This window comes from Podarcis tiliguerta (genome assembly GCF_965153285.1).
Source record: "Podarcis tiliguerta genome assembly, chromosome: 2".
Classification (NCBI taxonomy): domain Eukaryota; kingdom Metazoa; phylum Chordata; class Lepidosauria; order Squamata; family Lacertidae; genus Podarcis; species Podarcis tiliguerta.
Genome location: NC_139535.1, coordinates 16,031,378 through 16,043,968, shown reverse-complemented (window position 1 = coordinate 16,043,968; position 12,591 = coordinate 16,031,378). Strand labels below are relative to the sequence as shown.

The 12,591-nt window shown below is 46.4% G+C and overlaps 3 protein-coding genes across 3 annotated transcripts in view; 2 read left to right on the top strand and 1 right to left on the bottom strand.

Annotated features, from left to right (window-relative positions):
* The window catches only part of LOC310672849 (uncharacterized protein), a 72,690-nt gene that overhangs the window by 32,784 nt on the left and 27,315 nt on the right, over positions 1 to 12,591 (top strand). The window contains exons 2-3 of the mRNA XM_083430506.1: positions 4,727 to 4,889; positions 5,992 to 7,579. Of these exons, the coding sequence (XP_083286632.1) occupies positions 4,790 to 4,889; positions 5,992 to 7,322 (1,431 nt within the window). The 5' untranslated portion in view covers positions 4,727 to 4,789 and the 3' untranslated portion in view covers positions 7,323 to 7,579. The remainder of the gene's footprint in view (positions 1 to 4,726; positions 4,890 to 5,991; positions 7,580 to 12,591) is intronic.
* Positions 1 to 12,591, top strand: part of LOC310670768 (uncharacterized protein) — a 100,734-nt gene that overhangs the window by 62,079 nt on the left and 26,064 nt on the right. The gene's annotated exons all lie outside the window — the stretch shown is intronic.
* The window catches only part of LOC310670834 (nurim-like), a 39,084-nt gene continuing 38,320 nt past the window's right edge, over positions 11,828 to 12,591 (bottom strand). Inside the window, exon 4 of the mRNA XM_083426619.1 lies at positions 11,828 to 12,486. Within this exon, the coding sequence (XP_083282745.1) occupies positions 12,169 to 12,486 (318 nt within the window). The 3' untranslated portion in view covers positions 11,828 to 12,168. The remainder of the gene's footprint in view (positions 12,487 to 12,591) is intronic.

Genomic DNA, 12,591 nt, shown 5'->3' with positions numbered 1-12,591 from the left:
TGCGAATGGGATCCGTTCCGGAGCCCCATTTGCATCCTGAATCAAACGCAACCTGAGCCTGCAGGTCACGATTCGCTGCTTCCGCGCATTCACGTGACGTCATTTTGAGCGTCTGTGCATGCGCAAGTGGTGAAACCCGGAAGTAACACGCTACATTACTTCCAGGTTGCCGTGGAGCGTAACCTGAAAACGCTCAACCTGAAGCATATTTAACTCCTGCTATGACTAGTGTCCTTGAAGGACAGAGATGCCTCAGCTTTGTAAATCTTGGTTGCCACTCTCATCTCTGGTGCTAAGTGAGGTCTAGAGGGGTGCGGTTGCATGTCTGCTGCCCCAACTGATTCCTGTATAAAATATTCACCACGTTTGGGTTGAAACGGCACTCTTTACACTTACCTGGTTTGCACATGATGTTAATGTGCCAAGGGTGTGGAAAACATCAGGGAAAACATTTCACATAGAAGTAAGAAGCCGGCTCCCTGCATGAGTTTGTCAAGAACTGGAATAACCGGCTCTTGGTGGCCATCAATGAGCTTGCACCTAAGCGCCCTCTGCCACCCCGCCGAAACTGGGCCCCCTGGTTTGCCAAGGAGCTCCGGAAAATGAAGCGGGACCTCAGACTGCATACTCGTGACGGAGCCTCAAGACTTGGCCCCGGACACACTGACCAGATGCTTGGAAGCTGTGGCTGAATGGCTGCATGGGAGCCGGTTGAAGTTAAATCCTTCGAAGACAGAGGTCTTCTGGCGGGGTCGGGACTACATGTGGTTGGGGGGCCAACTCCCATCTCTTGCGGGGGCTCAAGTAGTGCCAGCGCCTTCTGTCAAGAGCTTGGGTGTAACCTTTGACGCCTCCCTTTCCATAGAGGCGCAGGTTGCAGTCACAGCAAAGGTGGCATTTTTCCATCTCTGCCATATTAAGCAGTTGTTCCCTTACGTTTCTCGCCCTGATCTGGCCACAGTGATCCATACAACAGTCACCTCCAGGCTTGATTATTGTAACTCGCTCTATGTGGGGCTGCCCTTGAAGCTGACCCAGAATCTCCAGCGGGTGCAGAATGCCGCGGCGAGGCTCCAGTTCTTTACCAACTGCACTGGCTCCCGGTGGAGTACAGGGTCAGGTTTAAGGTGCTGGTTTTGACCTTTAAAGCCCTATGCGGCTTAGGACCCACTTACCTATGGGACTGCCTCTCCTGGTATGCCCTCCAGAGGACCTTAAGGTCCGCAAATGACAACATTTTGGAGGTCCCGGGTCTCAAGGTGGTTAGATTGGGTCTGAACTAGGGCCAGGGCCTTTTCAGTACTGGCCCCAACTTGGTGGAACGCTCTGCCACAAGAGACTAGGGCGCTGCAGGACTTGACATCTTTCTGCAGGGCCTGCAAAACAGATCTGTTCCGCCCGGCCTTTGGTTTGGACTCAGTTTGACCCTTATGTTTCCCTCCCCTAATGGTTTTGATTTATGGGCTGCTTTTAAAATGAGGCTGCATTTTAAATAAATTTGTATTTTAAATTGGTTCCCCCCCCCATTATGTTTTTACTGTAATTTTACTGGTGTTAGCCACCCTGAGGCCAGGGAGGGCGGGGTATAAATAAAATTTATCATTATTATTATCATCAGACATTAAGAACTTCCTGATCCTGTTTCTTTGACAGAAGCTGACAAATTTAGGATAGATGCTCTATATATCAACTCAATGGCATAGGGCCTTCTCGGTAGTGGTGCCTGCCCTGTAGAAAGCCCTCCCATCAGATGTCAACAAAATAAACATCTATTTGACTTTTATAAGACAGCCCTGAAGGCAGCCCTGTATGGAGAAGCTTTTACTATTTGATGTTTCATTGGTTTTTTAAAAAAATTCTGTTGGGAGCTGCCCTAGTGGCTGGGGAAACCCAGCCAGATGAGCAGGTATAAATAAGGTTGTTGTAATATTAATATTATTATGCTTAATTGATAGCAGTTCCCGGAAGCCGCCAGAGGGGAGAGATGCTCTTGGGCTCCCATCCTCCTTGCAGGCTTGGCCACCATGAGGAGGCAGTGCTGAGATTCCTGCATTGCAGGGGGTTGGACTAGATGACCCTCAGGGTCCCCTTCCATCTCAACGATTCTACGATTCTAACAGGGTGCGGGACTAGATGGGCTTGATCAAACTACAGGGCTCTTCGTGTGATCTGTGTTTGTGTGTGTGTGTTTGTGTGTTTTTGTGTGTGTGTGAGAGAGAGAGAGAGAGAGAGAGAGAGAACCTTCAGGGAGAGGCCCCTGTTTCTTATTTGCAACTAGGATGAATCAGCTGCAATACCCCCACACTTGACCCACCGCTTCCCTGCCTGCTCTCTCTCCACCCCGAACCCCAATTATGGGTATTGCATTGCACCCCCCCCCCAAGCTTGCTACACCCCGAGGCGCTTTGCACTCACGGGATTCCTTGCAGGACAAAGACAGTGGAGGATGGCAGAGGGGGCGGGTCAGCTGTTCTGCATAAGCCGCGCCCCCTTTCCCAAGTCAGTATCGAGCAGCCCCTCCCCCAGCAGCTTCCACTCTCTGCCTTTAATCTTTAAGGCAATGAGCACCTGTTCCCTATACTCAAAGCCCAGGTTCCTTCCCTTCTCTCCCCATTGGCTGGGTACTGCAATTATCCCCCCCCCCGGAAATATCCTGCCTCCCAGGCGGGGGCTCCCATTCCCACCCCCGCTGCCCAGGGTCGCTGCCACCATCGCCAGGATTTCGGGTGAGTGCAAAGCCAGCGGCGGGGAAGGAGGGAAGGGGCTTGGCAAGGGGTGGGGGTCCAGGATGAGAAGCCCCGGGACGGGGAGAAGAAGAGAAGGGAGGAAAGGGAGCTGTTTCTCTTAATGGGGCCTTGAAGGGGGGGGGAGGAGGGGTTTCCGCTGTGGAAAGAGAGAAGCTTCCTCCTGCCCGGATCTGGTGCAAAGGGAGTTGCAGGGAAGGAGGCGGGAAAGGGGAGACGGTTGGGCATTGCAGACCAGCCTCGCCATAGTAATAATTATATAAATAAATAAATGACATTTATAACCCCCCCCCCTTTTCTGGATTTCCCCAGCCACTCAGGGCGGCTTCCAACAAAATAAGAAACACCAAAAACATCCAAACATCCGAGTCTTCCGTTTTGTAGAGGAGATGGGGACATGGATTGCTGGATGGCAGAGGGAGAAGGAGGAAAAGATGGCGAGGAAAACAAAGGCAGGGGGGTCCTGGCAGGAAGAAGGAAGGGCTGAGGCCTTCTCCAAAGCAGCTCTTTGTTTCTTGAACTCCTTTCATAAAGTAGTGGGGGCAGGGCTGGATTGAGGTTTGATGAGGCCCTAAACTACTGGAGGTAATGGGGCCCTTTATATGTCCAGCTGTCCTTTGTCAACAGCAAATTGTTGCTGTTTTTTGTGTTGAATATAGGCTGCATGGTAATTTATCTACCTAATAGGTATCTAAAACCATTTGCACATAAGAGTATGTATTTTCTCAAAGTAATTGTTGAACTGAAATACAGTTATGAAGTATATTAATACTTTCCCAAATGGACAGGAGGGGGAGGTCTCTCCCCCACTTTTAAGCCCCCCACTCCCACCGCATGGAAGGCAGAGGTCTTGTTCATTCACAACATCAGTAAACCTCGTGTGTATCTGAAGTGAACCAGGCGCTGTGGCTCCTTCCCCTCTCACTGGGCTGCTGCAAGAAAAGGCAGCGGAGGAGGAGGAGGAGGAGGAAACAGATGGGTTTGAAGGCTCTTTCTGCCTCTCTCCCCTGAGCAGGGGGTATTTGCAGGGCAGGAGGACAGAGGAGGAGGCAGTGAGGGCAGAGGAAGCAGTGGGTGGACCCACCGCCTCTCCCAGGGGGTCCAGATGCAAGGAAGGAGCTTCCTTCTCCATGCAAGGGCCACCCATGTATTCAGAGCAGTCCTTATATTCCACGGGATTTACTCTCAGGCTGTCGTAAGCGAGAAAATGGCTTATCTGCTGAGTTTACGCCAATAAAACTTAGAAACGAGAGGAGATAGGAGTTGTGTTGATTGCAAAGCAATAGGTTACAGTTGGATCGTTTCACAAAACTGCAACTCTGTCTGGTGTTCCAGGCAGTGGTATTTATATATGTCATGTTAAATTTAAATTTTTGTTATGTACCCCCCCCTTTAAAAAGTCCCTTTGGAGTTCCACGTTCCTCATATTCATCATTACCTCATTTTATTATAATACACATGCACAACAAGCACTGGCAATTTCTGCTGAATGTGTTCTGATGCCTACCACATTCTGTTACGTTGTGTTGGTGTGCATGTTGGGAACCTGTGTTACATGCAGCGATTTGCATCACATAGCAACTCATGTTCTACCTTTCAACTGTATCTTTGTGATTCTCCTATTAGCTGTATTTTTGCCCCTATTGAGGGGCGGCAACTTGCAAAATAATCAGTTTCATAAAGCACAGAGTACCATAACTTCTGTATTAGAAGCACACTCAAGGATTTAAAGGGGTAAACATTATCACATTTATTGTGGCCCTTTGGGCAACTGCCACAAGGCCACTACTGCCCATACCATGCCAGCCTTGGGAAGGGAGAAGGGACAGGCAGATGGAAGGAATTGCCAAAGGTGTTTGAAAACGGGTGGAGGCTCTTGGGAAGCGGGTGCCCATTAGGGGCTTCTACAGGGGCAACAGAATGTGTTGGGCAAAATCCCTGCAGGAGCTCTGAGACTCCATTTGCTTCTTCCTTCCTTCCAGGAAGCTACAACGTGCCTTGGCTTCTGTGCTCCTCAAGAAGTTGAACGTCCAAACCTGGTCAGGATGGACGGAGGAAGATGGACAGCTGACCTGCTCAAGCTGTCTCCTGCATCCCTCCCTGCGACCTCTGATCATCCCCTCCCGGGACCCTCGGAGAAATCTGGTGAGTTCCAGGGGAGAGGAGATGGGGACATGGATGGCTGGATGGTGGAGGGAGAAAGAGGAAGAGATGGAGAGGAGACCAAAGGCAGGAAGGGGAAGGAAGGAAGGAAGAGAAGGGTGAGGCTTTTTTCAAAGCAGCTCTTTGTTTTTGGCTGGAGGCTCTGCACATAGGATTGGGCATATGAAAACCAAGGATGGCCAGTATTATAAGCAAATTGTGTGAACTTGCCAGTCTTACAGACAGGGGTTGTGTGTGAGAGTGGGTGAGTGGGATAATAATTTATAGAGCGCCTGTAATTCTGTCCCTCCATAAGCTTACATGGAGCTACAGTGGTACAACCTTGGTACAAATTTCAAATTAAGTGTACAAAACCAACAAAGAGACTCATGGGCTTAGCTCATAATACATTTATGAGCCTTTAAGGACTCCAAAGATGAATAAACAGAAGCATAGTTAATCTATGGACTTCTATCCTACTGGAAACAGTGACGGCCAGCAACTTGGATATCTTGGGGGGAAAGGATTAGGCTGGTATCTGTGCTCTGCCCTCGTGGTCCTAGGCAATAATGCTTCTTAATACTAATTTCTGGAAAGCACAGGAGGGCAGAGGGCTCTTGGGCTGAAATCTTGCTTGCTGGTTTCCCCCAAGCATCTGCTTGGCCACTTTGAAAACAGGATGCTGGACTAGGTGGGCCTTTACCCAATGCAGTAGGCTCTGTTTAGGTTCTAATATATTGCAATATTTTTACAGTTACATGTGGCATAAGAGCACTTCCGTTTCACTTCTTACTCGTAGGAGAGACTGCTATTGGAGCCTGAGATCATTTCCTCACTTGAAAAAGAAAAAGACAGATGTGTCTTATAGGCCAGTTCCACTGTAGATGGTGCTCTCTTAAGTGTGAATGGAGTGATCATGGGTTTCTCTTGCCATTGTCCCATCTGCATTCCTAAAAGTTTGGAACATGGAGAGGACAGTGGAGAATGGAGAGCGTGTGAAAATAAGAGAAAGTGCACAAGGGAATTGGCGTGTGTTCAGTTGCTTTCTTGTCTTTCGTAAAAGTCTAACAGTAGTCTCTCCCCCCCCCTCCCGACTCCCAAATAGGTGAGGAAGAGGATGGTCAGAATTCTATGGAGCCATCCGTGAATTCATTGGGAAGAACAAAGAAACAATTTAAATGCAGGGAAAGTGGAATGTGCTTTAGTCACTGTGGAAGAATGAGGATACACCAACAAACTCACACAGGAGAGAAACCATTTGAATACATGGAGTGTGGAAAGAGCTACAGTTGTAGCCGAACACTTGGAATACATCAACGAAATCAAATGAGGGAGAAACAGTTTAAATGTATTGAATGTGGAAAGAGCTTCAGTGAAAGTAGAAACCTTAGAATACATCAACGAACTCACACGGGGGAGAAGCCATTTAAATGCATTGAATGTGGAAAGAGCTTCAGTGAGAATGGAGCACTTAGGAGACATCAACGAACTCACACAGGCGAGAAACCGTTTAAATGTATTGACTGTGGAAAGAGCTTCAGTGAAAGTAGAAACCTTAGAATACATCAACGAACTAACACGGGGGAGAAACCATTTGAATGTATTGAATGTGGAAAGGGCTTCAATGAAAGCAGAAACCTTAGAATACATCAACGAGCTCACACGGGGGAGAAACCATTTGCATGTATTGAATGTGGAAAGACCTTTAGTGAAAGTAGATACCTTAGACTACATCAACGAACTCACACAGGAGAGAAACCATTTAAATGCATTGAATGTGGAAAGAACTTCAGTCGTAGTGCAGACCTTAGAAGACATCAACGAACTCACACGGGAGAGAAACCATTTAAATGCATTGAATGTGGAAAGAGCTTTAGTGCAAGTGGATACCTTAGAATACATCAACGAACTCACACAGGAGAGAAACCATTTAAATGCATTGAATGTGGAAAGAGCTTTAGTGCAAGTGGATACCTTAGAATACATCAACGAACTCACACAGGAGAGAAACCATTTGAATGTGTTGAATGTGGAAAGAGCTTCAGTGGGAATGCAGCCCTTAGAGGCCATCAACGAACTCACACGGGGGAGAAACCTTTTAAATGTACTGAATGTGGAAAGAGCTTCAGTGAAAGTGGAACACTTAGAATACACCAACGAACTCATACAGGGCAGAAACCATTTGAATGTATTGAATGTGGAAAGGGCTTCAGTCAAAATGGAGCCCTTAGAGGCCATCAACGAACTCACACAGGGGAGAAACCATTTAATTGCATTGAATGTGGAAAGAGCTTCAGTGACAATGGAACACTTAGAAAACATCAAAAAACTCATACAGGACAGAAACCATTTAAATGTATGGAGTGTGGAAAGAGCTTCAGACTGTGTGGAGACCTTAATATTCATGAGCGAATTCACACAGGTGAAAAGCCATAAATGTATGCCGTGTTCCACTCAAGGTGCACTCTTTACTTCACATCAAGAAACTCATAAAGGCGGAAATCAATTTTAAATGCATGGAACCAGTGAGATGTTCTGGTGTTTATATTTAAATTTGTACACACACATATATATATGTATTAAAGTAATGAAGGTCACATATACTATATGTACAAAAGAAGTTGCAAGTTGTTGCTAGATAAACGGGGAGAGTGTGAATCTGGAATGTTCAAGGTGTGTGATGAATCTGTTGAGTTTTGACCTCTGCCCTTCAATGCCAAAATGATGCGCTGCCCTTGTCTTGTGGATCAGCATCTGACAGGCTTCAGGGAACTGGCTTCCTTCCCCCCTTGGCCGTAGATAAGCAGAACAAAGGAAAAGGAGTCTGTTAGAAACTTTAATGATTCCAGCCAGAGAACAAAGAACTCGTCTTCACACAAATGGCGGTGCTCCCAATGAAGACGTCCACCCCCTCACATCCCTAGTCACCCATGTCACTTCTGCATCTTGTAACCTGGGCTCGTACCCTCTGTGCTTTCTGTCCTGCCACTTTCACAGCTCTCCCTGACCTTGGGGAAAGCGTAGGGATGCTTTCCAGAGACAGTGAATCAGTTACCTCTCTCTCCCCCAGTGTTTTTTCTTCAAGCTGTTCCCCATCCAGTATTTCCCAGCTTCTGCCTTCTGAACTATGTTCCTCTGCAAACCACTGTTCCAAATCTATACAGTCCTGCTCCTGGGAAGATTAAGGGGGATTGGGAGGCTCCCACCATTTTGCCTCAGTGCAGCTCTCCTCAGCACAATCCCTGGAGACTGCGCTTAGATTTTGGTTTAGGGGAGACAGCGTGGGCCTGGGTCTAGGCCGGGGGGGGGGGAATAAAGGTTGAGATTTACAAGGGATGCTTCTTTTTCTGCGCAAGGCTGGTTCTTGTTTCTCCTGAGTACACGCCTGTAATCGGCGTGTGTGCTTTTAGCAGGAGAGCGTCCCTTTGTCTCAGAGCGTAAGATGCTTCAGGAGGCATTAGAGCGAAGCGCCTGTATCATACATGTGCCACGAGAGCAATGGTGGGGGGCATGTAAATACCTGTCGGGGTGCTTAAAAGGAGGCTGTTGTTTCATGAGAGGGGGCGGGAGGAGGAGAGCCTCAGCAACGCCGAACAGAAGGAGCCAAGCGTGCTTATAGGATACATGTGGTTGCTACTCTGACTTTGAAGCTGGTACATGCTTCTGCTAAAAGCAGGTCTGGAGTAGGGAAGATTAAGTTAATTGCAACCTTGAACTATGGTTACCAGACGTCGCCGTTTCCCGGGGAAAGTCCCCGGATTTACAAATCTGTCCACGGCCAAAATCTGTCCCTGGAATGTCCCTGGATATCATTTCATGTCCCCGGGTTTATATTTTAAGTGTTGTAGATTTATTAGGAGGGAATGAATGTTGCATGATTGTTTCAACGGCACAAGACACAGCATATGGGGACTTCTGGCGAGGCAAAATGGCGGGTGCCACGCAGCAGCAGCTCCTGAAGCCAGCCAGAGTCAACTGCGCTACCAGGCTGGCTCCAGGGTGCTGAGACTGCCGCTGACGCTTCCACTGCTGAGGAGGAACTGGGGGAACCAATGACCCCCCCTCATGACCCAAATCAAGACAGGAGCGAGAGCACCTTGCCAACTGCCCAGCAGCGCTCCGGGGCCAGGAAAACCCTGGAGACAAGGCAGGGAGAAGGAAGAGAGAGAAGGAGGAAGGAGAAAAAGAGGGAAGCCCCGACCTTGCCATGCCACTGCTGCCGCTGAGGAGCAGAGGGAGGAGAGCACTGGGAGGGCAAGGACACGTGACCGAACCCAGGCCCGACTTGAGCCTACTCCACGGCGGCTAGCACTCCAAGAGAACAGGCCAGGGCCCAGAGGAAGGTCGTGCGACAGAAGAGATAACTTCTTAATTTTTCTTTAAAAATAGCGTTTTAAAAATAACTTTTTTCTCTTTTTTTTAAAAAAAGTGTCCCTGGATTGCTACTCTGACTTTGAAGATGGGCAGTGGGAGTGGCACATGCTTCTGCTAAAAGCAGCTCTAGGGAAGATTAAGTTAATTGCAACCTTAAACACACTTGGGTCCCATTAGAGAGGATCCTCATGAGGCCGGAGGAACATCGCCCGGCTGAGAGGCGTGAAGGCCACTCCCTGCAAGGCCTTTCCCACCTGGCCCTGGGGGCGGGGCCCAGACTCACCCAGCCCTACTATGTTAAATATGTGTTCTGTAGTTGACCTCCTTTGTAATGTTTTACTTTGAAATCTTTTAAGATAATATTTTAGTTTTCTGTTATGTTGCTTTGAATGTATACGCTATACAGTAGTAAGTTGGGATAAAAACACCTCGGGTGACAAACACTTCAGGTTACAAACTCCACTAACCCGGAGGTACAGTAGTACCTCGGGTTGAGAACTTTACCTCAGGATGAGAACGGAAATTGCACGGCAGCAGCGGGAGGCCCCATTAGCTAAAGTGGTACCTCAAGTTAAGAACAGTTTCAGGTTAAGAATGGACCTCCAGAACCAATTAAGTTCTTAACCTGAGGTACCACTGTATTTCACTCTTTTCAAATTGTTTTATTGATTTAATATGCTGTAAACCGCTTTGAGGTTTTTCTTAAAAAAACCCCAGGAATCGCAAGACATTTTCGTCTTGCGAAGCAAGCCCATAGAGAAATTCGTCCTGCGAAGCACCTCCAAAACGGAAAACCCTTTTGTCTAGTGGGTTTTCCGTCTTGCGAGGCATTCGTCTTGCGGGGCACCACTGTGTTTTATAAAATATAAAGTGATATAGAAATGAAATAAATAATAATAAAGTATAGAGCAGGGATATCCAACATGCGGTGGTTCAGATGTTGGGGAACAACTCCCATAAGGCTCAGCATGTATGGCCAAGATTGATGGGAGTTGTAGTTCAAAAACTCAAGGATGGAAAATCTCACGTTTCTTACAACTTTTCATTATGAATAATTATAGGTAACATTTTTGTTGATTCAGAGCTCATTTTTAGCTTCCGGGAGCAGCTGGTCACTTCTGCTTTATAAACAAACCCAAATATATTGAAACACTTTACATTAAAACCAAATTTCAGAACAGAGACAAACAAACTTTTTTTAAAAAGCCCCTTTTTTACTTTACAAACCATTATCTTCTCAATCCAAGATTTGCTTTTCATATGTATAAAAATACTTGGTTAGCAAGGGGGTACAGAAATAATAATACAAAAGCTACATTAAAAGCATTATCAGCATTTAAAAAGAAATGCTAGTGGGTGTTCAAGGCATTGAGTTACAAATGAAGGCAAAGATCAACCATTGCTAGGTAGACCCAGGAGACTTAATCCTAGAATCAACCCCTGCCCCCCCCCCAGCCCGCTTTTGCCTGTAAATGTACTTGATTCAAAGATCACAAAAATCGGGCACAAAATGGACATAATATACAAATGAAAGACTGGGAAAACTAAAGATGGACCTAAAAATTACGGATTGTATAAATTTGAAAGAGAATTATATGAAAATGGCTAAAATGTATAGATAATGTTCTAATATAGTGTGGAGAGAAAGAAGGAACATTTTACCACATGTGGGAGAATTGTAATAAAAAATTAAGGGGAAATGATTTATAATGAGATGGAAAAAATGTTTAAAATAACTTGCTAAAAACCAGAAGCTTTCTGATTAGGTATCACAGGGCAATGTTTACCCAAAGAGTTGAAGAACTTATTTATGTATGCTACAACGGCGGTCAGGATTCTACTAGCTTAAAACTGGAAAGATGACAAGATAACAACGAAAAAAGACTGGCATGTCAAAATAATGGAATATGCAGAAATGGCCAAACTTACAGGAAGCATAAGAGATAAAGAAAACAGAGACTTTAAAAAGGACAGATTCATTTATGTTGTAGGAATATTTGCAGGAATATTGTAAAGAAATAGACTCGCTAGCAGGGTTTGAGTAAACACAACTATAAAAGGGAGAGTAAAAGATAAGGAATAATGTTATGAAAATTATTAAATATAAGATGTAATTTAAAGGATACGGTATAAAAATGATAAGAATAGAAAAGCATTTAGTTAAAAGAGTGTTAAGATGAAATCATGTAAGCAGAAGTAGCAAATATATAAAGAACCAGAAGAGGAAGTTGAGGGAGGTCATTGGGTGGGGGAAGAATGGGATGTATTCTGTTTTCGTTTGTTTTTTGTTTATGATGATTATGCTGACTATAAAACTAAAATTTAATTAAAAAATTATTAAAAACAAAATTCACATACAACCTGACCACCTCACCTAAATTCCAGTCGGTTATCAGTGACTCTTTGTTCTTTTTAGCACTAGGGGGGACGGGACTCTTTTTGGGCCCAATTTATCGCTTTAAGCCTATACAGCAGGTATGGGGCATCCACAGCCCTCCAGATGTTGATGGCAGCTGAAGTCCACCAACTTCTGGAGGGCCATAGGCTCCCCACCCCCCGCTCTAGAGACTTCCCTCCAAGGAACTTGGGGTTGAATTCTGCCATCTTTGGAGTTCCACCTCTTTCCTCAAGGATTCCAACCTACTGGGCCATGTGGCTCGACCTGGGATCACCATATAGAACTCCTTATATGTGTTTTAAGAGTTGTAGCAAAGTAGGCCTGCTGGAAGCCAGAATTCTTAGGTCCCATTTATAGACCTCTCAAGTCCCGAGTGCATAAAAGCAAAAGGATATACAAGGCACATTGCATCGTTCAGTGCTTAGCATGGGAGAGTGCAAGGTACCAGGCTCTCAGGCCCCAATATACTAGGACACCAGCACCTGCATATAAAATTGGGGCCACACCGGTTCAGTTCTTAAGGACGGAGGGGCCATTCTGAGCCAGCAGATCTCCATAGGCTGTCTCCTCACGGGAGAAGATCTGGAACTTCTTGTCCAGCTGAGGTTGCAGGTAGAGGTAGCCCTGCTGGTCAAGGTTGTGGGCGCAGGTGATGTAGGCTGTGAAGAGCAATGCGAGGAGCAGGCGGTCAAGAGAAAGGCAGGGAACGGCCCACAGGATGAGGAGAAACTCCAGGTACACGGGGTGACGCAGGTGGGAGAAGAGGCGGATGGCATTTGTGGACTTCACGGCCAAAGGGTCCCCCATGCCCAGGCAGTGGTAGTAAACCTACGGAACGAGAGAAACACCCATTTGCACCGCAGATGCACAAATCCTTTGGGGAAACGACACCATTTTAGACCTGCGTACACATTGGGGGGTCTACATATTCAC